This window comes from Pavona decussata, unplaced genomic scaffold, assembly GCF_977016875.1.
Source record: "Pavona decussata unplaced genomic scaffold, jaPavDecu1.1 SCAFFOLD_51, whole genome shotgun sequence".
Taxonomy (NCBI): Eukaryota; Metazoa; Cnidaria; class Anthozoa; order Scleractinia; family Agariciidae; genus Pavona; species Pavona decussata.
Genome location: NW_028145473.1, coordinates 1,262,534 through 1,289,029, shown reverse-complemented (window position 1 = coordinate 1,289,029; position 26,496 = coordinate 1,262,534). Strand labels below are relative to the sequence as shown.

The window sequence follows — 26,496 nt, the reverse complement described above, 5'->3', positions numbered from 1 at the left end:
CTAAATCGCTAACCATGAATTGGGAGACCACATGTGATATACCATTTAAAAGGTATTTTCCGGGGTGTGCTATAAATCACACCAACAGAGATGAAGGAGGTCACATATTAGAGTGAGAAAAGTCCAAAACGAAAGAAGATAAAAATTTTGCTTATTCGTTGTACATACTGGGTATCCCCCTACACTATAGCTTAATGTACAGCTCTCAGTACATCACTTGTTGTAAGATATCAACTGGACCCTTAATGTACAAAGGAAAAAAAATCCAAAAGTTTGAGGGGTGGTAAATCAAGTCTCATATAGGAGGGGGCATGATTTTATGCCTTCAATTTATAGATCTTTCAAAGATCTTTTGGTTGTCCAAATTTCACACAAATTGACCAAATACTGAGCTCATAATAATTATTGCACTATTATTGTTCTCTTTTATTCACATTTAAACTCTTAGTAGCTCCTCTTTTTATGAAACAGTTGTTACTTCCATTTTACACATACTAGGTATACATAAATAATTAAGGTGTCTGCACATCAGTTATTGAACTATCAAAGTTCATCATGTTGATGAAGACGTTGGTACATTTTCCGCTCAAACGTAGGATCATGCACTTTTGAACTGTGAAACTTTTCCAAGGCTTGGGGGAATTGGACTACAATCTCAGCTAGTGACACCTGTTTGTCAGATGCTCCAAGATTTTCCACAATCTGTAAAGAGGGTGGTAAAATGCATTCGTTATTTTATGAGCACTTTCTATGCTGATACATGTAGAACTCCACAGTGACAATTAACAAGACAGTACAGTTACCTCCAAAGCCTTTTTATGAGTTCCTCCAAGATCCTAGAATAGGAAAAAAACAATTACTACAAACAAGCAAGGTTAGAATATAAAACTATAAAATGCAAAGTAATGTACAACCTCTAACCCTCATAGCCATCAAGTAAATGTAAGTAATAATAGTTACAGACGTTAGTCAGTGTATGTCACACATAACCAGTATTTCCAAGAATGAAATCAACATTTAAACTCCTCTTGCAATGTCCACGGTATTTGAATGGAATCTGGAAGATTTCTCTGGAAATCTACAAACAATTCAAAATACCTGGGAAACAATTGTTATTCTAGAAATAATGTTGGAATGTAAAGAAAAATTTTTAGCTTTATACCATAATTTAATAAACTAAGGAAATTTCTATGGGAATTGAAATCTCAGTGACAACTGACATGTAAATTTCAAAACTTTGTTCAAATGTCAAAAATACTGGTCACGCATGATACAGATTGACTGTAATTGCTGCTTTGATGAAAAGGCAGTAAGGGGGCTTTCACTTTTGATTCTAAAATAAATTTGGGATCTTGCACTTGTGCTCTTTTATATGGTTCTCACCATCACTGGTTTAATTTATTAGCCATCAAAATTTTTGTTGGATTGGTCAATTTTAATTTTTCTTTCTGAAAAATGTCCTTCATGTTTTTAACTTATGGTCCTTGCTCATTCTTACCTTGACATAGCTTGACACAAACTTGTCTTTATCAAACATTCCCTCCTTATCATAGCTGTCAGTCAGCAAACCTCTGAAAAAGAGTCAGACATTTTATAACATGTTTACCTTTTTATTGATGATTGGGTACGTAGCAGGCATTAACACAGAGTGACTGAATAACTGGCTGGCTGGCTGACTGAATGACTGTCTAACTGACAAATTAACTGGCTGGTTGGAAGACTGAATGACTGGGGGCTGGGGCTCAGTGACTGTTAGCCATCTGTTGGCCATTTGTCGGCCATCTGTTGGCTATTTCAGCCTGTTTGTCAGCTTTCTGTTGGCCGTTTGTTGGCTGCTTGTCGACTGACCATTTTCCTACAGTCATCCGTCAGGTTTACGGGGAGGTGTTCATCAATTTTTCCAGAGTGACAGCAGTAACATGGCTGCATAATTGATTGATTGATTGATTGATTGACTGGCTGACTGACTGATTGATTGATTGATGGACTGACTGACAGGCAGATCGATTGACTTCAGATCGAGTAACTTTTCGACTGACTGACTGACAGACAAGCTCACTGACTAGATGAGAGGATCGACTGGCTAACCAATATTTCAATAAAGTCAAAAGAGAAACTGAACATTACTGACTGACTGGAAGGCTTGTTTGAATTGACTGGCCTGTATGTAACTCACTGAATGACACTATTAGTCATTAGACTGATTGACTGACTGACCAGCTGAATGGCTTACTGGCCATATAAAAGACTGATAGACAACCAGTTAGCCAGTTAGTGATCTGTGGAAGTGACTACGGACCAACTGACCACTTGATATATGACTGTCTAACTGGTCAAATGACCAACCACCTGTGCAAGGGACTAATGACCAACATTGAAAACTGGCTGACTGACTGACTCATTGACTGGCATATAACAGAACAGACTGACTGGCTGACAATTAGTTCCAGCTAGCTGACTGACTGCCTGACTGAAAGACAATATTGAACTGAGTGAGTGAGTGAGTGAGTGAGTGAGTGACAGCTGCTGACTGTCTGTCCGTCATTGACAATCTCACAGTCTGACTAGCTAACTGACGGTGCCTCTGTGAATGGCTTATAGGTTGACTGACTGACAATATTGAAATGATAAAATGACTGACTGACTGACTGACTGACTGACTGACTGACTGACTTCAGGACTGATTCATTTGACAATCTCACTGGTTGACTAGCTAACTGTGCCTCTGTGAATGGCTGATAGGTTGACTGACTGCATGACCACTTACTCAATTTCATCAGCGTAAATGTGGCTGTATTCAAGTTCTTCAGTGTTTGACACATCATTCGGATCAACAAATAACAAGATTTCCTTCATTTGATCAATAGTAAAGCTCTGTACGTATTCTTTAGTGATGTAGCCTTTACCATCAGGGTCAAGGTAGGCAACCAACTGCAACAAGGAGAGTTTATAACACAGTAAAACCAAATTATCATTAGTGTCATAAGTTAAACTAATTTTTACAGCCACCATGGACTGTAGGTGATAATTGGAGGGTCTTTGCCGTACAGTTACGTAGGTTGACATATCTAATATCTTAGGTAGGTTAATAGGTCATCTTTGATAAGCAGCTAGTTGTGTAAAGTAGAGTTAGGTAAACAGGGGCACACAGGTGTGGTATGAAAGTGAGCCTGCAGGGAAGTAGGGTCGAACAAGTCCTCTTTCCTCAAAGAAATGTTTCCTGCAATAAGCCTCGAGTATGTTTATACACATGTCTTATCAACTTGTATTTCAATTATGTTGCAATACAAGTTGCACAAAAATTGCCTACTGCTGTAGTTAGAGTAACATGCCCTGAAATACATAAACATGTCTTGCAACTTAAATTCTGTTGCTGCAGTCATTACAAGAAGAAGAACTCTATTCTGCTTTAAAGACGGTGCCTAATAATAATAATTATTAATTATAAAGAAGTATTTTTGTGCGGTAAAGTGCCAAAAATTATAAAGCAATGTATGGGATTTTTTTTCTAAATTGAAGCCTAGTTATCTCTGAAAAATGCATGGTTATTCCTAATTTTCTTTTGGGATACCAAGAGCACATGCTACATTCTGTTTTCTCCATATAGTTTTAAACTGCCAAAAAATTTTCCTGTATTAGCAGGCACCACCCATAGAAAACCCGGGTATCTCGAGATGCGCAGTAACAATAGTAGGCACCGTCCTTAAACAATGCTGAGTGCAACAAAAAACTTTGAGAGACATGAACATTCACTTCAGGGCATTTTACAATTAGATGCAACATACATTTTATGCAACTTGCCCTGCAATGGTGCAACAAAATTGTAATTAATTAAAAACAAGTTGCATGAAAAACTGCCTACTAGACAGCGTAAGGCTTAACACTGTCAGGCAAAGGTGCCTGCTTGCAAAGGACTCCCTACCTCACTTGCCCTTTTCTGTTCATCTTCTCTCATTGCATCTCTCTTTTTACCCCTTTCACTGTTGAGGTACTTTGTTACAAAATCATGCAGCCAGATCTTCCCCTCACTGTCAGCTAATGTTAACATAAATCGTTTGACAATGTGAATATCCATGTGTCCTTGAGTCAAGCTACCATACCCAGAGAACCTCCATAGCACCATAACTTGGTCCATAGGTGTGAAGGCGACCTCTACTTTATCACAGCCTTGGTTTGTGAAACTCTTCAACTGCGAGAACCAGATGGACACTGCTGAATTCATGTATCCCCAGGAGCGCACTTGGTGCCAGTATCCTGTTCAAATTTTGAGAAACAAAAAAAAAAAATTAAATTCAATGGACATTTTTGGGTGGCCCATTGGACGATTTTGGGGTCAGCGGCCAGTAGGAGTTTTTGGGTTGTCTCAATCTCATACCCAGAGTCCCCAGGCTTTTTGGTCAGCGGATGGGCGCCAGCAGAGACTCTGGGAGACTGGAATTTTATTTAAATTTTTTTGATTGGCTTTCCCATAAACAGCTGCCTAACCGCTTGCATTGTTTTACCGCAGAAATCCTGCGGGAATAAAATTCCAGTACCCCAGAGTCTCTCCTGGCGACCACCCGCTGACCAAAAAGCCTGAGGACTCTGGGTACGAGATTTGGATTGTCTAAAATCTTTGGTTTGCTTCATTGGCATAATTACCCCTCTGTAACAAAAATACCTGAGCAGAGTACCCCCAGCCCCCCCTCTCCCCACTCCCCTTCCCAAGCTGCACAATGTCACATAGAAATCCTTACCTCCAGGCATAAAGATGCAGTCACCCTTGTTCATTGTCACTTTAGAATAATGTACATCCTTAATTTTTGGAAACATCTCCAGGTTGACAGAATCTGCATCAATCTCTGAATATCCTCCCCACTCAAATTCAGAATCTTCAGACATGTAGACAAGATCTGTTTGATCTGGGTTAACTAGAAGCCAATCTTTGGTGCCATTAAATATACAATGAATGTTACTGTATGGATCTTGGTGTAGCTTGGTTTGGCCTCCACGGGCAGAAAGAAAGAGATGAACCTCTTGGATGGCTTCAGTAAAGGAACCACATCTGCAAGGTTCAGCGAATAATTACATGTATATTATATTAAAACATGGGTTTTCAAAGGTGTTCTTTAATTCTCTGGAAATTGGCTTCTGCGAGTCCAGTCTCTATGGAGATTTTTGAGGGGACGCTTTACATGAAAATGCACCTGCAAGAAATTGCAACTTCTCATGCAGAACATAACATAAATTAAAGTTCTTAAAAGTTATAATAATAATATTATAATTAAGCCTCCCTCCCTAGGTAATATTCCCCTTTAAATCCGCGGGTCACAAGTAACAGGTTATAGGTCTAAGTCAGGGTTAGGGTTATAGTTGTACCTGTAACATGTGACCTGCGTTTTAGATCCTGACCACCTTTGAATGTCATAGATACCCCTTCCCCCTCCCACCCCTTCTTCTCCAAGAAGTGCTGATAATTTCCCTGCTCTTAGAACTACTTTGAAGCTAGGCCCCTCTTCATCAGCCAGGAGAAAAATGAGATATTTCCATTGGCCAAGAAAGAGAGACCTCTGCTAGCAGGCCAAGAAGGAAGCTGATTATAATAAAAAAAAATCAGTCAAACTCAAAAATGAATGTGACCAAGTTGAAGGAAAACAATGTCATACCCAGAGAGATAAGTATCATAAGGAATTAGCCTGTTAATAAGGAATAAATTATGTCATGTTTATGATACAGTGAGTACAAAATCATGTAAATCTAGTCAGAATAATGTCAGCGACAGGTGACAAAGAGACTTTTGGGAAAAGCTACTTTGAGTTTAAATTCTGTATTATTTTGAAGAAAGTAATTCTCTCCATAAATGAGATAACATAAACCATCAATGTGGGGTTTTTTCAAAGCGAGTGTTTATAATGGTATTAATAAATTGAAGCTGTACAATAAAACTACACATTAAATAAATTTAAATACCAGCAATACCTCAAACAAGGAGGTATTCCAATATCTTTTTCCATTGGTTGAGGAACCTGTGAGATTACATAGGCATCCACCTTCTGGTAGTTTTGTATAAAATGCCTTACAGTATCTCGGCCGAGAATTCCATCTTCACCAGCTGGTACTCTTTGGTTGCTTTCAGCTCGTGATTCAAGTCGCACAGTAAGATTCCCGTATTCTGAAATTAAAAATTCTTCTGTCCATAGCTCATATGCTCTAAAACAACAACAACAAAAAAAAGATAAAAATTAAAAAAAATTCAAGGATGCAAAAATAATTAAAAAAAACATGATTTTTTTCACCAATTTCCCAATTTGCAGAGACCCCATTTCTTTTATATTTGCTTGTACCCTGAGGGACAAGATCAAAACAGAAATATACCCTGGCTATCAAGGAAGTTTGTGCTAACCACTCACCCATGATCGTTGACAAAATAATCAGTTTGATATGAAACTAATTTCTGGCATGATAGCACCCAATGCACGTGTGGTTCAAAAATTTTCAAACCAGTTTGATTTTCATTTCCCTTTGTCTCAGATTATGGTAATTTATTTATTTATTTATTTATTTATTTATTTATTTATTTATTTATTTATTTATTTATTTATTTATTTATTTATTTATTTATTTATTTGCCCAAATTAATACCAAACAAAGGAAAATGAAAATTAAACTGGTTTGAAAAGTTTTAAACCAAAAAAAAATTTAAACCACAATACTTACAAGTTCAAAGTATCTGCTTATATTTATTTGCTCATATGCAGTTTTATTGGTTTGACCAGGGTGAAAATCAAATCCACAAATTATTTATTGTTTTGTTGCTTAGTAACACCAACAGATGGTCCATTAATAGGCCATCATATTAGGCCCTGGACATTGTCCTCTTTACCTAGAGGTTGTCATGTAGGCAAATACAAAGGATTCTGAGGTTTATCTCCAAGCTGGGACTTTTCACAAATGAGCCTCTCACAGTGAGGGGTAATATAGAAAGGTAAATCTGACACTTTGCAAGACTGCAAGCCTCTTGTTAGAAAATGTGAGACCAAGACTCTATAAATTAACAACAAGCTAATGAAATATGAATTCATTTACTAAATATAGCAAAGTGCCAATCAAAGACCAGAAAGCAAGATTTGGGGAGCTGCAAGGGTGCATAATGATCAGGGAACATTTATACACCGTTGACATGATAAGATTTCAGAAAAACAGAGCGCACACGCTCCTTGAAAATTCATACCCATACAGCTTCGATGAAAGATCAGTACCTGATCAGTATGCAAAAATATGCTAAAGTAAAATGTATGTCAATTGTTATCTAGACAGCTGTTCTTTTAATCGACACCCGGAGCTGATTGAAGGCTTAAACCCTTTTTAACACTGCAGCTAAACATTTTATTTGGCAAGGCTTGAACACAATCAGTGGTTTCCATAAAAAATTGCATTCAATATTTTTAAAAGGAACAACAAATATGCTTACTTCTTTTACAAAAACAAAACACTTCATGACATTTTAATCTGAGTTTTTTAAAAAATAAAAAGTTTAAACTACTTGTCAAGTAAGAGATCAAGATCAAGACATTCATTTTGATAAGCTAGAACTTAATTTGTACTCGACCGAAAAACTTCAATAAATGTTTGCCAAGAATATTAATTCGACTATTATTACTTAATTACGGAAGCCAAAACCGGAGATCTCTCACGGCTGTTAATTTACTGTAGCCGTAGTTCCTGAAACTACAGTACCGGCAAAATCTAACAGCTAGTTTTCCCTCAGGCCAACACGTTTTCCGAGGTTTTTTTGCGCTATTCTATGATAATAGTTCGACTTCGTCTGAAGCCGTTCAATTACTGGACATGTACAGGAATTACAAGTCGACCAGTACCTACCTGGAATGTTTGGCAGCCCCTCTAAAGACAACAGGTCGTTTTTTCGACACGTATTTTTCCCAAAACATCGTCGGATGTGGGACAATCTCGAGTTCATCAGTTACAACATCGGGGTCTCTATGTTGTCCGAACGGCTTCAAATGACCCAAAGGGGATTCGTTGAGGCAAACTGACGGGCTAACACTTATCATATAAATGAGCAATACACAACTCAGTATGTTTTCTTTGAACATCTTGAAAATTTCACCTGTTTGCGGCTTATTAAAGATCAACATTTTGATTTCGAACAGGTGGGAATCGAGTGTTATTGTCACCTCCAAGTTTCCCTCCAAGTAGAATTTTGGGGACCCTGTGCTGCTGGAGCCCAGATCTCTGCCGCGCGAAAACAAAAGGAGCGCGGAAGCGGAAAGAGATGTACTCGCTTTGCGAGCATGCGAGCAGTGTGTTTATTTTTGCGAGCACGAGCAGTTGTCAAATTTTTCTCGCGAGCAGCGAGCACTTTAGAAAATACAGATGGCGAGCAGCGACCACTTTAGAAAAATACAGATGGCGGGCAGCGAGCACTTTAGAAAATACAGATGGCGAGCTGCGAGCACTTTAGAAAATACAGATGGCGAGCAGCGAGCGCTTTAGAAAATACAGATGGCGAGCAGCGAGCACTTTAGAAAAATACAGATGGCGAGCAGCGAGCACTTTGAGTACTCCGTAAATTTTCCGCTAGCCGACAAGTAATAGCTAATAATCTGGCTGACACCTCCAAAACAGAACAATAGGCGCAAAGCTAAGGCGGCTCAACTAGACTCGATTTCCGCCGTCTCGGGTCCTCAGCCGTCTTTTCCAACACGATCCTGCCATACGGTCCGCGCGTCTGAAATTTAAATCAACCAATCAGATTTCAGCAACGGGTCAAAACTGAGTTTTCATACGTCATTGATATCTGCGCTCTGTGATTGGTTGTGCCAAGCAAGAGAAATTACATGAAGTGCTTATTGAAAGCGCAAGAAAAATATTTAGCATGGCCTGAAGTGTTGTTTTCTGTTTCGTGCTTTTGATTTTACCAAGTTCACGACATAGCACGGCGACTACAAGTATTGATCGATTTACTGCGTTGTTTTGTTTTCGGTTGAATGACCAGTATATAGTGATCTTCGCCGCGTGAGGTTCACAGTGAAGACTCCGACGCTTTGGCCGACTCGTCGTACAATTTATGGACAGCTTTTGTTTGCATTCCGGTTTTGGAATATGCTTTTCAAATTGTTCTTACATTTCGGAGAGACTGATCTCGCCGGGTGGGAACTGTAGTGTTTAGGGATACAAATTCCCGACCTGTTTCTCTGCTAGGTAACAACGAGTATAAATCTTTGAGAGTTTTCCACGTCCTCTGCTTGCAATCCTCCTGCAGCACTTGTGTTTAAAGCTCAAAAAGACACTTAAAGTGTGCGGCTAATTGTCAGTGTCTGTAAAATGTTGAAACGCAGCCCAGCAATAGCTCGGAACGGAATAAGAAGGCTATATCGATCAACTGTGGACTGGACTCTTCGCTCACCGACCAACATATGTGATTTCATTATAATTTAAATAATTTCATTAATTAACTTACTAGCTTTATGGCTAGTTTTATTGTCATTTATTGTCCCTACATTTTTTGTTTTGGTAATTGGTGATCTGTCTCAGTATGAGGTGCTTTTACCCTAAAATTTAACAGATTATCCTTATGGCTATTTTAGATATTTTTTACTTTTTATTTACCGATTTGTGCCATTAAATTGTTATAAATAAAGAAATTATATAAATTGAATAACATTGGTAAATGTATTTCCAGCCGGATGCATCACCCCTTAGACAGGGTGCGTGGGTGGGAGAGTGTCAAATGTTAAATGTCTTTAAGGATGGTGCCTACTATTGTTACTGCGCAAACAATAGTACGCACCGAGATACTCGGGTTTCTTATGGGTAGTGCTCACTAATACAGGAATATTTTTGCTTAGTTTAAAACTATGTGGAGAAAACAGAACTTAGCAAGTATTCTTGGTATCCCATTGCATTTAAAATAAAATGCTTTCAATTGGTGGAACCCCAAACATGAGATTGAAAGGGGGGAAATAGACCCCCCCCCCCCCCACCACATGTGAGCTAGAGTAAGAATTTATGGATGCCAAACATCAGACATATTTATCAAGTTAGTGAATGCCATGAGCAAGAGGTGGAAAGAACATGTAGGGCGAGTTTTAGATAGGGTAACAAAGAAACAGCAAAAGTAAAAAGCCAGACAAAATATCAGAAGGAAATGCACGTAAAGTTTTAATAATAATGGAAATGATGTGAATTTGGGGCTTAAACTTATTACTGTTTTGAATCGGGGTTTGGATTATCTTCAAAAATTTGAATAACAAGAACAGGAATCACGTCTAAATTTATAGGTGAAATGTCTAAATGTAAATAGGTGAAATTTTAACAACTACTAGCAATAGATTGATTTGAAAGTCTGGCCCGCCTAGATTACCACTCGCTACCTGCGGGCCAGTTCACTACGTTGTTCTTCTTGGTTGGATTTTTGAATCTGAACTTGAAACTCAGAGCAAGAGGTAAATATTTATAATATTTTAGCAAATATTAGAGGTACATGTTGTGCGAACTCAGTTCCCAAATCTGGGCTGGAAATGTCTGTTGTGAAACTCGGGTTCTCAGCTAAAAAAGATACTGACGGCTTACTCGCTGATAACTCACAACAAGCTCGGGGCGGTGATTCGAAAAAAGTGAGTAATGCATGCCATCAACCATTACAACCAAATGAAAAATAGAAATTGAAACTTTTTCGCGGATACATCATAAAGCCGCAAACTAAATTTAATAAAAATCATGCGTATACAGTAGTGTAAATAATTTTATTCTGTATACTTCTATACATATTTATTAATTTATTTAGTGCTACATTTTATATTTAAACGCATAGAATAGCGCAAATTGTTTAAGGAGTACCTCATTTAAAAGCACTGCCCGTGTCGGACGGCCGCGGTTGTCAAGGTTTTTCGCTCTCCTTCTTTTTAACGCTGTGAGGTGTTATTCACTAAGTGAAGCTAAGTGGCTGTGTGGAAAGGTCCAGAATGCTGGGGAAAGGTATCTAGTGGTTTCCCGTTTGCTTTACGTTGGAGAAATAGGCCATTTTCGAGAACTCTAGAGCGACTGGAGCGGTGATAAACAACAAATTCGATAGTATTGTCATTTAGTCCCAAGTGAAGTGTCACTTGCTAATGACGTAGGATAACCAGTTTTGACTGCCGCTCGTACTGCGGGCTCAAGCTCCGTATGGCAGGATCACCCACGAATTCACTCAAATCATGAATTGTCAAAATCGATTGAATTCACTAAAATCATGAATTTAACGTTGTAAATACCGCTGGTCAAGTTGATCAAATACTCATTCTATTGTGTGGCTGCACCTTCCCCGGGACCTTCCCGGATCCCCGGCCCTTTCTCGTATGTAAATGCATTTGCGTGGTCTATAATTTCCAGCTTGCAGTCGTCTGTAAATTCCTTTCTTCGTTGTAATCTTACTGGAATGAGTACCCAAAACAAAGGTAAGAAACTATGCCTCAGATACCTGAACATTTTCGAAAATTTCGCTGTGGTGGGGTCAGATTTTACAACAAAATTCTGTAATGATGCGCTCTCATTGCGGTAATCTTTCCTTGATCTCGAGAATGTATGCTAGCTATAAATTTACTTTCCCTTTGTCGACCATTTGTCAGAACTGGCTGGCCAGACCTGTCACTTCGCTGTGAAATTCTTCAATTTGAATGCTTGATTATACGCGCGAAATGGAACTTAAAAAGCTTAAATTTATCTGATTATGCAAGTTGGAAGAATTTGTAGATCCCGAGCTTAAAAATGGCGACCGCCTTTTCGAACTGACCGCCCTGCTCGGCCAATTCTTACCAATAGAGTGCTAGTTGTAAGCTTTATTTAATCAGTTACCAGAGATATGTTCATCTACTGTACTTTTCATCCCCTAATCCAAGCCTTGCAAATGATTTCTTACTTCGTGTTCGATAGACCAGAGTTTTTGACTGCATTCTTGGAAAACAGGTCAAGTTTGTCAAGTTTTTCTTTAGGATTTAGAATTGCTGTCTAGAGATAAATGGTTGAATAAAATTTTGATATTGATAGTTTGTCGGTTTTTTTGTATTGCCCTGGTGAATTTTTTAACTGTGTTCAAATAAATAAATTAAGGATGATAATGGTTATGATGATGATGATGATAAAACGGAGCTCATGGGCAGAGAAGCATTTCATACGATTTTAAACTTTAAACGATCCCTGGATTTTTAGTACATATATATGTATTCATTATATTATGGAACAAAGGCAATCAAATGTACACTTTTTTGTATGTAAAGTTCATCCTAATATATTAGGGGTATTGAATGGTCCCATTTAATTTAAAAGTGCTCGCAAAATTTGGCCTTTGCTCGAATTGCTCGCAAAAATTACACGGGTGATCGTTTGATCGTGCTCGCAAAATTTTTGCAACTGCTCGCTTGCTCACATTCTCGTTGACATGTGCTTGATTGCTCGAAATTTCGTTAATCCTCCTTCGTAGTTATTTTTCATACATATATAAACAATAAATCAGTTATGATAGGATTAAAACAAAAAGGTTTAAACATCCTTACCTCTGGCTTCAGTCTTTCTTCAACAGTTCAGCCTGTAACAATTGTTCTGTTTTGGAGGTGTCAGCCAGATTATTAGCTATTATTTGGCGCAAAACATTAATTTTATCCTATTAATAAAAGAGAGATTTTGGCTAGTGGAAAATTTATGAAGTACTCGAAGTGCTCGCTGCTCACCATCTGTATTTTTTTAAAGTGCTCGCTGCTCGCAAGAAAAATTTGGCAACTGCTCGTGCTCGCAAAAATAAACACACTGCTCGCATAGACCATTCGATACCCCTTATATTATTAGCTTAAACTTGATTTGAAAAGGGTTAATGTCACATGCACAGAAACAAGTGTTATTGTGACTGTTCATAGTGATGATTACATTTGAAATAGTTGGGTCCTGTACATGGTTCATGGTTCTCTAAGAGCAATTTTATGTTTAAAATATACAGTAACAAACCTTTTTTAATTTTTTTTTTTTTTTTTGTAGTTTTCATCAAAACAGAGCCAATTCCTTGTGAAAGTTTCTTTTTCGACCGTGGAGTTCAGCCTACTGGTCCAACCAATGACGAAAGGAAAGGAATGCTCATTAAATATTCATTGAATAGCATTATATTTTTTTTGCAATATTTTGTAAATTAATTTTTTGATCATTGATAGCTAAAATTAATTGATCTGTACAGTTGAATAAAATGTGTGCTTCCTTTTTTTTTCGTTGGCAAAGTGTGGATTGGATTAAACTTTGAGCTTCAGCTAGGTTAACTTCAAAATGTTTAATATACAATCAGAACCTCTAAAAATAAGACAGCAGTCTGCAAAGTGGCCATTCTCTTGCAATGGCTTGGTTTATTTTATTAAATATATTTGAGAGGTTTTAAAAGCACATTTATCATTGATTTCATTTTTGTGGATACATAAGATTAAGAGGTGAAACTCATGCCCTCATATTTTATAGGTAAAAGAAGTGGTGGAAGAATTGTTTGTTCAGTGTAGTAAAGGAGTTATGCGTGATGCAGTATTTGGCAAATAAAAGTTCATGAAATGCACAAAGAGCTCAATATTAACTATTCTTAAGTAGGTGTGATCCATAATAATATATTAAAATTACTGATAGCTTAGCATGAGCTATGATCTTCTTAATTGTTAGACACGTGAACCAAATGTTACTTTCTAGTAATATGCTGGTGTTACCAGGCTGTCAACAGAGTCATTGATTAACCATTTTACATTATTTTTTTAATTATATAACTCTGCATTTACCTAAAAACTCAAAATGTTCAACCATTTTTATGTCAGTGTGGAAAGTCAGAGATATAAACAAATTCCAGAGGGAGGTCGTGGTGAAGTTTAAATTATAATATTACAGTGAACTTTTATTGGATTTAACCATTTCTTTATTGTGACAAAGCTTGATCACAGTGCTAAATAGAGTGTTGTCATGTCATCATAATAAATGTGGGCTAATAACCATAAATTGAAAGGCCTGTTGTTGAAAATTTATCACAATTATTACCTCATTTTGTTTTTGTAAGTGTTACCCTTGCTGTTTTAAAACAGGACAGATCTTGGTACTTATAATGTGCTATGTGATTTTAAAGAAATTCCTCTCTGAATACACTTAAGTTGAATTATTTGCTTTGACTTACTTTTCTCTTGTCAATATAAAATATGTGTTTTTTGAAAAGCCATAAAATACACACATGAATTGTCATTTAGGAAAAATATGTTCATGATTTGTGATTGGACCCCCCACCCTCCCCTTCACCACCTTGTTTGTTTATAGAAAAAACATAGCCTGAGTTAAGCATTTGTTATATCATTTTTGCAATGTTCCATTGTTGAAAGTAAAGCTTAGTCATCTAATCTCAGTGTTATACTTTGCCTTGCATACAACGGATATCTTCAATTTTTTTGCATCTTTTGCGGCTTTGACTGTTGTAAACTAATGGGATAACAATACCCTTTACGGTCAGTTTGTAGAGCAGCAGACTGCTGGACATTAGGTCACAGACTCTTTCCTGACCATACCCACACTCAGGTATTAAAAATAACTGAGGAGAAGGTGCTGCCTTTGCATTGAGATCAGCAAATGGTCAGACCTTCACATGGTTTGGATGATCCTCATAGAAAAGGGCAATCCTGTCTCCAATTTGGGGATGTAAGAGAACCACTGAGAATGTAATGAACCCTTGCTGTTAACAGTCCTAATGCCAGCATGTTCAAAGTGTCAGCACAGTATCTCAGAAATTAGCTTCTGACATGAGACCACAACTCTGTATAACAGCCAGAAGTCAATGGATTTTCCAATAGCTGGGAAACAGGTAAAATAAAAATTTTCCACAGATCAAATAAGACTGGATTTTATGTTTATATTTTTTCCACTTATTTCCATGATCAGGTATTAATTAAATACCTTATGATACTAATTACCAGTAGTTATGGTGCATGATATAATTTTTTATATTGGAACAATTATTTAAGAAATGCTTAAAAGCAGTTCTTTAATTCATATCATCTTCTTGCTTGTAGGCAAAATTGGGCATTCAAGGCATAGTTAATTTGTTAATTATTTGATGCATCATAGTAACAAATATACCCTATCATCATATCTTTATGAAATTGCCAATCAGTGGTGAGAGATATGATGTTTTTTACCCCTTTTCAGATTCAAGCCAACAAGGGAACACTCTGCCCAGAAAAAGAGGATGGAAGGTATATTACCGGCTTGTCATTATGAGCCCTGCAGCCTAACTTAGCTACAGTATTTTGTGGTTGGTTGTTATTTGTTTATATGTAAGTTTTAGAAAGATGTGTGCACAGTAGTTACCACTGATTCAAGTGTCGATCTTCTTTTTGTTACCTTTAATTTTTTCTTAATAAATAGTTAAAAAAATATTTCAATTGAAAATAATTTGACATAGATTGCAAGGATCATAACTTAACTTTTCACTGTGAATTAGACAATTAGACAATCATGTTTTAGATAATTAACAATCATGTTAAATATGTAGCTGTGAGATTAAATTTTTAAGCTCACTAGTACAGGCATTAGCCATAAAAAGCAATACTGGAATTATGTTATATTTTAATCTCCTTACCTTCTATACATCGTCATTTTGATTGGGTAAATATATCATAATTTTCTGTTTACATGTAAAAACTACCGCAATCCAAATGCGTTAAGATATTAATGTAGAGTTAGTATCTTGGAGAGAATGTCCTGTAAACAGTTACCCCAGTAGTTTTAAAACTAGACCTTCAGATTGAAGCTGAAAAAGATAAACTCTTTGATTTTTAGTCAGTGGGAAAGGTTGTGTTTGTGTTGCTTTGAGGAACAACTCTGTCACCCTGGTGCTGGGATTGAGTTTGTCAAACCCTGTGTTTCTCATTATGTACATCCGATTCTGTTATTAATTCTTGATGCATGCCTTAATTCATACTATATTCTAGTTTCATTTGTGACATTCTTCATTATAGCTGGAGCCAGTTTTTCCATTATTTTCTATTACATTTACTGCTGCCAATGAATACTCTGATGGATATATGTGAGAGGTTGTAATGGTTGTTATGGGGCTTAATAAGTAGTAGTTATAGTCTGCAAGCAAGGGGGAGGGGACAAGAAGCTTCTCTCCTCCCCTCTAATCAGTCATGGTTATGAAATATTTCACTTACCTCACTTCTGAGATTTATTAATACAACTAGGTTAATGTTTCTGGGGAAACAAAGGTGCCCTTGTATCTGTTCATGCTAATAAAAATTTATTGGTACATTTTAATTGCAAAATTAATGTTTGCAATGAGAGGTAAGCATTACTTTTAACCCCTGAAACCACTTATAAATTAATGGCCATAACTGTTGTTTAATTTTGAAGGATTTGCTATTTTAGGTGTGCAACAATTGCAAGCAATTTAGTCCACCTGCAGCAAAAATATGCAAGCATGATTCCTGTGGGGTTGTTTTCCGATCTAAATCATTCAACTGGAATGATATTGAAAATATGGGAAAGACAAACCCAACCAACCAGAGAGAAATTCTAGAAAAAAGGGTAATTTCTTTTTGTATTGTATTTTCTGTGATAATGATTATTTATTTAATTTTATTTAATTGTTGTGGTGGGTGGGGCTCAGTGTAGCAGCTCTTGGTATGGTGTTTTGAATACATTTGTTCATTGTCAAACAGAAGTTACTGTTTGCACACTTTTCTGAAAAGTCTTTTCAGTATTGCACATTGTGTTCTTTCAGTAACATCTGTTTTAACCAGTAACTGGTTAGAAAGTGTTGACATGCCTGCAGTTAGTAAATTGCAAATGCCCTTGAGAATTAACTGAACATCAAGTGATCAAATGCGATGTAAAGTAGTATTGTTGTTGTTATTATTATCAGCATCATCTTCATCATCGTCATCGTCATCATCATCTTCATTATTATTATTATTATTGTATATTCTGTGCATTCTGCAACCTGTTTTTCATGGTCACTTAGGCACTTCCTGAGGGTGACTCCTTGATAGAGGTTTGACGTAAGTGAGTTGTGTACCTTATCCCCAACTGATTGCAGTTTTTTAATGAAAACCTGCCTGTATGTGTGGATGTGTGTACCGTAATGAATCTGCCTGTCTATTTTAATCTCACTTGGAAAAGGAACGGACTTAGCCCCCCTTTTTTTAGGAAATTTCCATATATATGCTCACACATGGATCGTTTGAATATCCCCAGTCCAATAATGTAAAGTGAAAAGGGCTTTAGTAAGGCCGCTTAGGGCTGATATGGACCTTTATAATTAAAAAAATGTTACTCCTTCAATACTTTTCTTGGTCATGTGCTATCTCAAAATATAAATGAATGTATTTATTCTTTTATAGGCAAACATCCTCTATAAAAAACATAATTGGGATGTTGTTGTTTTTTATTATCACCCACATGGGAAAGGCGACACCATATCCTACTATGGCACTCCGGGCGCTGCTGCTAGATTTCTTGGGTTGTGTGAGGACCAAGAAAGCATGCATCCAGCAGGGAAGGGTGCCCTAGATCTCTTTGAGCGTTTTATCGATCGTAAGTAAATAATGCATTTCGCACAGACACTTTTCTATTGGTGTGCATATGGCCCTTACAATTACCTTTAGTGTGAAAGACAAATCTTGAAGCGTGATATGTGTAGGTGCATGATACTTCTATGAAACACATGAAACTGCAAGCCTAATAAAGAATTTGTCAAGACTGAAATTTGGAGTAATCTACTTGCAAGTTTTAGTAAACACATAGCGAGTCAATTCCCAATCACTACTTTTCACAGGACATATGAATTACGTTTGTTGAATAAGATTTACCCTGTTAGTGGTGTTGTTATTGTTCTCTTTTTTTGTTCTGATAGTATCATTGTTTGTATCATAGAGGGGCCGTAGAGAAAACCTGTTTTCGGAAAAGAGTACATTATGGCATTTTTGCAAAGCGTTTACTGTAATGACAGGGTTCAACAGTGTCTCTTGTAACTGGCCTAATGATATTGAGGTCAGGTTTTTAAAAGCCCTATTTTTTCTCTTTAACAGAGGAACTTGCAGAGGCAAGTACTGCTGCTGTGGCTGCTTCGTCGACGCCGGCCTCCATATCCACAAGCACTCCCCCTGCACAAGCTTCTGTGTCAGTAATCTCACATTCTATAACCAGTGACTCCACTACTTGCACACCCTCATCCATTCCCCTATCATCACCACCTATTGTTGTTTCCTCTACGCTGCCTACTGTTTCTTCGTCCATTCCACCTGTGGTTTGTTCTTCTACGCTACCTACTGTTTCTTCGTCCATTTCCCCTATTGTTGTTTCCTCTACGCTATCTACTGTTTCTTCGTCCATTCCACCTGTTGTTTGTTCTTCTACGCTACCTACAGTTTCTTCGTCCATTCTACCTACTGTTGCTTCATCCACGCCACCTCTTGTTGCTTCGTCTATGCCGCCTCAAACCACCTCTGCCAGCCCAAAAGCCTGCCCTAGTCATTCGCTTTCAACTGGATATTCCGATGTCTACAAGCGTGTTAATTTCGAAAACAAATTGCTGCCTCAGTCATCTTCTTCAGTCGCTTCTACTGGTGAAATAGCTCATTCGTCAACTGTGCCAAAAGCAAGCGATAAACTTGTTGCTTACGTCAATAATAACACCGTCAAGGCACTTGGAGTCCCTTGGGAATCAAGGAATGTTATCCATGGGAAACTTATCCCCCCTGGCAATATCTGTGTACAGATATCACAGACGCTTGGACCCAAAATCCCAGCGCCAGTCGCTCCCACCACTGCGCCAATGCTGCTGCCCCAATATCAGGAGAGAGTCATGGCTACTCTTGTGTGACTAGCTGTGCTCAAAGTCAATTCTCCATAAACGAAAATTCTATAAACTGTTAGGAGTAATTGAAGAGCAATTTTTAAAAGCTGTTTCGGCCTTGTTGGGCCTCATCAGCACGGCGTAGCAAGTATGCCCAGACTAAATGAAATTAACAAAATGAACAATTACTAAAATACAGTGTAAGACTGTGAAAAGCAGAGTCTGAGCAACACGCAGCCATGGACAGCTATCAAGTTAGTAAAGTAATAAAATGGACCGACTCGGAGGGAAAGTGCTTTGGTCACAACGGTTGTACATGACTTTTGCATACAAGGACACATAGCTGGGACATGTTTATATAACAAACAACTTTATCGAAGAAAAACTTCAAAGTGGTTAGAACAAAAAACAAAATCCCCATAATAAGCTGTACCCCTTAAATGACATAACAATAAAAAAAATGCCTAGAAAAATTTTGGTTGATCAGCAACAGTTGATAACTACAGCTACATTGGCCACTGTAAAGAGATATGAGAGTGCTGACGTTTCGAGCATTAACCCTTTGTGAGAAAACAATGTACAAACAGCTAACCTGCATTATTTCCCCAAGGGAAGTTTCCTTTCATGACTTCAGACAAGATGCAATTGGATTCTTGATCACTACAGTTCCTTTCTGCATTGTACTGTTGAAGACGAGAAGCCAATTTACTCTTGTCCGCAGTGATCTTACTGCGAAGTCGCGTTCGCTGCTTGCATGAATCTGCATCAGATTTAACAAAGTAAAAAGGGTAAAACACAATAACATAGATAAAGGAGGTAGCTACTTTCCATTGCTAAACACTACTTCAAATAATCCGGAATAAATACAAGATAATGACATAATGCAAGATATTGCAAAGCAGAAGGAGTTTCAACGCAAAGGACGAAACAAAATGAATTAATAATGTTAGTAACAGGTTTTACCCCAAGAAACACAAAAGACAATAATGGTTCCGGTGAAGTAAGTTTACTGAAATTTGTAGATGAAAGAGTTGCAAAGTAATGAATACCTGACAATCTGTTCATTGCACGAGTGGTGAGCTCTATATTGGAAACCAAGAGTTCAATTTCATCTTGGAGTCGAACACCAGAGGTTGCCTGCAAGGCCTCCACTTCTAAGTAAAGAGAAATAGATATGTACATACTCCATTAAGTATTCCATTAAGTTGTGTAATTGAAGATGGTTCACTAGAAGGAGTTATTCCCACCATTCCCACCTGTAAACAAAAAAAATCAAATAAGGTTGAGTCCTTATACAGTGTACAGTTACCGTAATACAGAAAGACGGGTAGTATCTCAAGGATTTCCTTTTACATTTGATTTGTGACTTTAGAAAGTAGTTACCTTTGGCATGGTCAATCACAACTTTCTTCCATTCCTCTGGTTTGAACTGATGTAAGGAAACATGGTATGTTTCAAGAGCATCATTGAACTCTTTTTGAGATGCATTTTCCATCTTAACGGCCTATTAAAGCAATGGAAGAAAGACAAGAATTGACTTGATAAATACTTTGCTAACACAAAGAAAACAAACAGTAGCGTTTTAAAAACTTAACACAAAATAATTAAATTGCGCTTTCTACAAGAGATTTACAACTTAAAAGGACAACGGCCATGAAGTGCCTCTAAGGAAGACCTCACTCAACAGACATGGAATCTTATGATTTTATAATGGAAATTATTGAAATTTTATGCAGTGTTAACCCTGAAGGAATGAGCTGACTTTCCACAAATAATCAAAAATTAAAAAGCTTACACGAGTGCATCGTTGAGTAAGACTCTGTACCATGCTTATAATTTTCCTCCTGTTCCATCGGAGGGCATGCTCAGTAATGAGCTCTTCTCTGTCTGGAAAATTTTGAAAAACAGTTTGTATAAACATTCAACATATTCAAAGTAAGTACATTAAATTAAAACAAGGTTATACATGAATTGTCAATAATAATAATATTGTTACAACATATTATTCCAATGAAAATGGCCATCATAATTACAAACAAAAAAGGAGGGGTCTTCATGAGTGCATTATCGTTTAAGATTACCACTTACTCTCAGGAAGCATGTACTTTGTTGTGTTGCCGCACCGTGACATGTGGGAGTTGATTTGCTCCACTTCCTCACCTGTGGAACAGGCACTTCCCTCCTGCCAACGGCCTCCCCATATGACCTGTATATTAGAAACTTCATTGCAATTCATAGCAATTTCTCCAGGTAAAAGCCGCCAAGAATGTACATGTAACTTGTAGTTCATGTTCAAGTACTGTTGAAGACTTTGTGAGATTACAAGTACTGGTTATTACCTGACAAGTCCAGTTGTGCGCCTTAGCATGCATTACTGACAAGGCAGGTTTCATGTTGCTTCCATCTAGACCACCAGTCTTTCTTGCCCATTTCCAATATTTACAAACTATATCCTCCCAAAAAAAATTGACACCAGCAGGTATCATTTTTTTTAGATGTATATAGTTTGCATAACCAAACAACTCCCCCTGGAACATATTCACAGCCCACTGAGCCAGACCATGCCTGCAACCTATAACAAGAGTTTTCACTCAGAGGGAGTCTATCTACCAAAAACAACTACAGTATGTGATAAACTTTAAAGCATGGGTGTAATATTTTGTTTAAAGTATATTTTGACCTGCTATTTCAAGTCCAGTCTCATCAAGTTTGCCTGACTTTCTTCCTTTGTTGTTTGCAGCCCTCCAGTGTGAATCCCCACATCTATTATCACTATCCTACAAAAACAAAAGAAACCTTGTTGAAGGCAACATGCAATTTGAGTAAGCTTCAGAAGACATTCTCAGAACACAGGTATCAGTTGTCACATTGCCTAAGGTCATTTATTTGTTGCTGAAACTTAAATTCGTTTTAAAAAGAACCTTCATAGCAAAATATGAAAAAGTGTCTGAGTTTGTGAATATGGACATCCTCTCAATTAAACATACAAGCGAGTGATTTCAAAGCAAAAAAGGGGATATATTCTTAAAAAAATTCCAAAACTTCAAAATATGCTAGAAAGTGTATATACATGTATGATAAGTAAAACCTGAAAAACAAGCTACTCCAACGTTGTACTGTACAATAGAAACATTTCCTGGGTAAACAACTAGGTATATGTAATAATGGGATAGACACTAAGTGTTCCCAATAAACCTTAGATTTGGACTGTTTTGCATAGACCGTCTTCAAGTGACTGTCAACATTGTCCTTATTGGCAATGAAGATATCTCCATAGTAGGATGGCCTTCGCTGACTGTGAACAGAGAATTATTGAAAAAGAACATGTATCAAATCTTTGCTACAATGTAAGACAAAATTATAATATGCACAGCCAACAACGATTATTGTTGAAAGTGTATTCACATTCAATTAACGCTACAACATAAAAAGCATCTCAAGAAATTTAAGGCAAAATGTGATGTTTAGAAGAAACCATAGACTCAGACTAAAAGTAAACATTTCTATGCATGCAGGTGTCCACTTCCACTACATCCTGTGAAATAAATCTTTATACTGACCTTCCTGATGACTTAAAACGATAAAGTTTCATATTGCCATCCACGTGACAAGAATGCTGAAAAATGGAGCAAGAAGGACAATGCATCCAGTTCAGTCCTTGAAGACAGTCTAACTCATGCTGGCAGAACTTCCACTCTTTAAAGGCACGACTAAAAGTCGAATAGCTAATAGTTGCTGCCTGTGAACACAATGGGACATATTGTTTTAACAACATGGTGCAGTACAACAAACAAAAGAATCAACAAACATTAACTTTGTACTCACTGCAACCGAATACTATGCAAATTTAAATCAGAATAAGAACAATACAATTGAACATAAAAACAGAGTTTTGGTAAAATTTAAGTAATAATCAATTATTGTAAATTCAGTATTGGTTGATTCCTTTTTATGATTTTGGAAATGTGGATTGACAATCAAATAAGGTGTTTAAAGGGATAGCCTTCCCATTACTTTTTTAAACCTGCCTTGGTGTGGGGTATTATAACAGTACTCTTTTGCACATTATCCTTAAGACTTAATATCAATCTCTTTATTAAACTTCAATGTGGCATTACAAAACAGTATTAAATTTATCTTTACATGTTTAAAACTTACTCTTCCCTTCAGAACTGAAACATCTTCAAGAGCTCTTACAAAGGAGGTTTCAGAGGTCCCTGGCATTCTCTTTTGCAAGGAATCCCACAGATAAAATAACTGCTGGTCAAAGACATAACTTGTATCTGTGGGACTCCCTGGCCAGTATCCTGCATGTACCACATCACGCAGAGACCATGATGGATTGCATGTTTTGCATGCACTGCACTGAACAGTAAACTTGTTTAAATCAAATCGTCCTAAAAATCAAGAACAATGACAGGTGATAAAGATAACAGTGCATAAGACAAAAAAACACTTCTGCAGCATACAACAAATACAACTGCTGCTGACCCTGTATTCCCAGTAAACTTGTACATGTAGTAGAATTAAAACCAACATAAATACATGTACAGGGTGTGGTTATTCAAAAGCCAACTAACACTAACATCATGGTATCAAAAAATAGAGTATTTTCAAAAGTTTTAAAACTTAATAGGATACAGAATGTAAATAAAATGAATTAAATTTACATAAACATAACTTGAAGAAAATGAAACAAAATTTTCAATGTACTGTTTAACTTAAACAAAGAAAAAGGGATTAAACACACAAGAGACTGATGGTTGTTCTTGTACCTTTCTCATTTACAACAATTATTGTTCCAGAAGCTGGAAGTTGGCATAAAACACCAGGTTCTTTACAGGCTGGGCAACAAGCTGGCAACACAATGTCTGGAAATTGCTTCACTTTAAAAAAGAATGAAATAATAGAAACATTAGTCTTCAGCATAAAAAGTATTTTGTATAACATCAAAGTTTGCTTAGAATGGATGAATAACAACAACAGTGACCAATCAATGAATACAAATTTCAATGGCTCCATGTAAATTCAATTTACCAAAGAAAAATAAAAAAAACCCATTAAAACCAGAGAGAACATCAATGTTGTTAGAGTCTCTCTTTAAAGCGACCAGCACCGTAAGCAACCGTATCTACTTTTTGGACAAGAGGTTTGAAATTGTTTTTTGCTATTAACCTCCCATAAGCCACAAATTGACAGGCAATACTAACTTATGATTGGCACAACTTGGATAATTTGAAAGAGGCTCATGACAGTTGCTCATGACAGTTGCTCATACCCTACAGTGTAGGTAAATAATAAGGGAAACTGTGTTCGGTTTGGTGATCATACTGGCAAGTTGTGACAGAGCATTGCTACTAAAATGGTACTGCATCAATGTTTGGGTCACTCAACTGGGTACATTTGTGTGTAGGCTGCTGGAAAAACCACGTACTGTACCACAGGTGAATGACTGAATAATAATATTATACCACCTGTGATCTGATCTCTAATAAGGGACCACCTCAATCTTTACATTTTCCCATGGATGCTTTTTGTATTTGGGTGGTTGCTAGTGGTGTTAGGAGCTGCTTACCTATATTTTTCTTGTATCCATTTTCATCTACAGTCACAGTTGGTGGGATAGCTTCAAAGAAACCATTGACATACCCATCTCGGTTGTGAAAAGGCAATAACGCATGTATTTCGTTGTCACAAGAGGGACAAAAGAACTTCTTGGGGCAGTCATGGCATCTGATAAGGACATTTCCCGACAAACATGCCTGACACTGTTCAGGTGAGGGAAGGCTTTCACAACTGAGGACTGCCTCCATTAACAGCTTTCGTGCGCTGTCCCAGTTGGATGACAAATTTGTCATACGTGTCTCCCAGTTTTTGGGTGATGGTATTTTTAGAGAGGTGAGAATATCCTCACACCTGCTCAAGGCATTTTCAAGATTATCTGTGGAACAATTAAACAGACTTTTTCATAATTTAAATAATAATAATAATAATAATAATAATAATAATAATAATAGCAATAATAATAATGAATTAATAAAATAAAAAGCATTGGGACAATCTCATATCTAATGTACAATGTACACCTTTCATTTAAAATTTATTAATAATGTTTAGATAGATGGAGGGATGGATGGATAGATAACCTCTTTTTTTTTTTAAATGATGAATATTAAAGATAAAAAGCTTGTGGGGTCGATTGTGCTAAAAACTAAACGTAAAAAAGACTATAAATTAACTATGTTTCCATCTCCTAAACCCTTGCACATTTGCCGGGCATTAGGGCATTTGTAATTGTATGTCTGCCCAGACTTGGGGTTGGGGAATAAGCAATCTTCAAGCGCCAACAATACGCAATCACAGTACATGGGCAATTGACAGTAACGTACCATCTTCACTTGATGGTGGCATACCCTGCTCAATGCCTGGGAGATCATGACTTGCATCGTAAGAATCGACATCGGAGGTATCTGAATTCTGACCTACGGCAAGACGAAACGAGGAGAATTTTATTGCAGCTCAAGCGTAAGCTAACTTGACAACACTTACTGTATTATAAAGAATCATTTATCTTTATTAAAAAAAAAACCCAGAAATCTTCTAAAAAGCATGGCATTCGCTTACCATCGGGCTCATGACCCGAGCCGCTTGTACTCGGCGGCTGGTTTCGAAATCTTGGCTTATAAGGATGTTTTGTATTGCGTTTCCCGGTAAGAGGATTCCGAGAAATGCGATACCTTGTCTTTTTCCTTTGTTTTTTCGATGTCTTCAGCAGTTTATCGCATTCCTCGATGGCTTCTTCAAGCGCTGATTTGGCATCCTTCTTTGATCTTTTTGTAGGCCCTGAAGACGCCATTTTGTTTCCTACTCAGCTTTGCGAGAAAGCTAAGCACCACGGGAACGTTCCTTGTTAAATTCATGATTTCAATGAATTCAATCGATTTTGACAATTCATGATATGAGTGAATTCGTTGGGGAGACTGTGTTGTCTTTTCGGGGGGATGAGTGCGGGCTCATTTTCCCGAACAGCGGCTGGTAATCGAGCCTAGGCTCACACAGCGGTCAAATGAGTGCGCATGCTCGTCACGCGTGAGCAATCTTACTCGGCAAAATGGCGGCTTTTTTAAAATTTCAATTGCTTGTTCTCATTTCGCGTGGATAAGCCCAAATCAAAATAGCTAAGGTTGCCGCTTTCAGGAAAGGTTCCTTCGAACTTGCTCCATCACATATCTTATTCAACAAAAAAAATATTTTGGTAACAGGTGTGAATTTGGCGATTGAAGTGGAGCATTCGTAATCGATTCACGATTGAATCACAAATCCCCGGAGCATGCGCACTCATTTTGCCGCTGTGTTGCCTAGGCTCAAACCAGTCCCAGCATCTTACAGCCAATTGTGCCCTGCTTGATGCCAAATTACGTCACGTAGCTTCGCGTGAGTCAGTCGGACGCTTAAGGTCATTCCCCTGTTTTGCAGTGCGCAACTCTACTGCGCACAATGCCAAAATAAAAAAAAAATTACGCCCATTTCTAGCTAACTACTGAGTATCACTCAATCTGACTTGCATCTAACAACAAAATTTTTAATTTGCATTTTGCGCGGAAATTAAGGTGTTTTCATAAGACTCGCCCCAGTCCCTTCGCGGAGAAACCAGTTTTGAAGCT

General features: G+C 37.3%; 3 protein-coding genes across 4 annotated transcripts; 1 reads left to right on the top strand and 2 right to left on the bottom strand.

Moving 5' to 3' along the window:
- Nucleotides 1–31: 31 nt before the first annotated feature.
- LOC146481002 (bifunctional peptidase and arginyl-hydroxylase JMJD5-like) lies at nucleotides 32–8,400 on the bottom strand. 2 transcript variants are annotated; one of them, XM_085108693.1, is made up of 8 exons: nucleotides 7,861–8,388; nucleotides 5,959–6,189; nucleotides 4,737–5,044; nucleotides 3,923–4,254; nucleotides 2,768–2,931; nucleotides 1,499–1,571; nucleotides 804–836; nucleotides 32–702 (listed from the first exon to the last, which is right to left on the bottom strand). In XM_085108693.1, the coding sequence occupies exons 1-8, from the start codon at nucleotides 8,133–8,135 to the stop codon at nucleotides 544–546; spliced, it is 1,575 nt and encodes a 524-aa protein (XP_084964819.1). In that variant the 5' UTR covers nucleotides 8,136–8,388; the 3' UTR covers nucleotides 32–543. The 2 variants fall into 2 exon arrangements, 1 of the variants encoding a protein (XP_084964819.1); XR_014864514.1 differs by lacking the exons at nucleotides 32–702; nucleotides 804–836; nucleotides 1,499–1,571 and adding an exon at nucleotides 2,194–2,644 and having other exon boundaries at nucleotides 2,682–2,931; nucleotides 7,861–8,400.
- An 8,034-nt stretch (nucleotides 8,401–16,434) lies between these two features.
- LOC146481000 (uncharacterized) lies at nucleotides 16,435–25,738 on the bottom strand. Its single transcript, XM_085108997.1, has 16 exons — nucleotides 25,457–25,738; nucleotides 25,222–25,314; nucleotides 24,408–24,773; nucleotides 23,608–23,718; nucleotides 22,991–23,229; nucleotides 22,393–22,571; nucleotides 22,028–22,127; nucleotides 21,513–21,609; nucleotides 21,172–21,404; nucleotides 20,921–21,038; nucleotides 20,628–20,719; nucleotides 20,216–20,336; nucleotides 19,882–19,986; nucleotides 19,425–19,592; nucleotides 18,072–18,461; nucleotides 16,435–16,978 (listed from the first exon to the last, which is right to left on the bottom strand). Exons 1-16 carry the CDS (start codon nucleotides 25,686–25,688, stop codon nucleotides 16,857–16,859), a joined length of 2,766 nt encoding a protein of 921 aa, XP_084965123.1. The 5' UTR covers nucleotides 25,689–25,738; the 3' UTR covers nucleotides 16,435–16,856.
- LOC146481001 (uncharacterized) lies at nucleotides 16,987–19,254 on the top strand. Its single transcript, XM_085108690.1, has 2 exons — nucleotides 16,987–17,571; nucleotides 18,066–19,254. Exons 1-2 carry the CDS (start codon nucleotides 17,520–17,522, stop codon nucleotides 18,857–18,859), a joined length of 846 nt encoding a protein of 281 aa, XP_084964816.1. The 5' UTR covers nucleotides 16,987–17,519; the 3' UTR covers nucleotides 18,860–19,254.
- Nucleotides 25,739–26,496: the final 758 nt, after the last annotated feature.

What these genes read in the sequence shown, in the direction of transcription:
- LOC146481000 (XM_085108997.1), bottom strand. Translation starts at nt 25,688, where the DNA reads ATGGCGTCTTCAGGGCCTACAAAAAGATCAAAGAAGGATGCCAAATCA. An exon ending in GCCACCATCAAGTGAAGATG is followed by an intron (nt 24,774 to 25,221) that starts GTACGTTACTGT and finishes ATTGTTCCACAG; the next exon opens with ATAATCTTGAAAATGCCTTG. An exon ending in GACTGGACTTGAAATAGCAG is followed by an intron (nt 21,405 to 21,512) that starts GTCAAAATATAC and finishes CTCTTGTTATAG; the next exon opens with GTTGCAGGCATGGTCTGGCT.
- LOC146481002 (XM_085108693.1), bottom strand. Translation starts at nt 8,135, where the DNA reads ATGTTGATCTTTAATAAGCCGCAAACAGGTGAAATTTTCAAGATGTTC. An exon ending in CTGCATCTTTATGCCTGGAG is followed by an intron (nt 4,255 to 4,736) that starts GTAAGGATTTCT and finishes AAATTTGAACAG; the next exon opens with GATACTGGCACCAAGTGCGC. An exon ending in CTCATAAAAAGGCTTTGGAG is followed by an intron (nt 703 to 803) that starts GTAACTGTACTG and finishes CCCTCTTTACAG; the next exon opens with ATTGTGGAAAATCTTGGAGC.
- LOC146481001 (XM_085108690.1), top strand. Translation starts at nt 17,520, where the DNA reads ATGCATCCAGCAGGGAAGGGTGCCCTAGATCTCTTTGAGCGTTTTATC. An exon ending in CTTTGAGCGTTTTATCGATC is followed by an intron (nt 17,572 to 18,065) that starts GTAAGTAAATAA and finishes TCTCTTTAACAG; the next exon opens with AGGAACTTGCAGAGGCAAGT.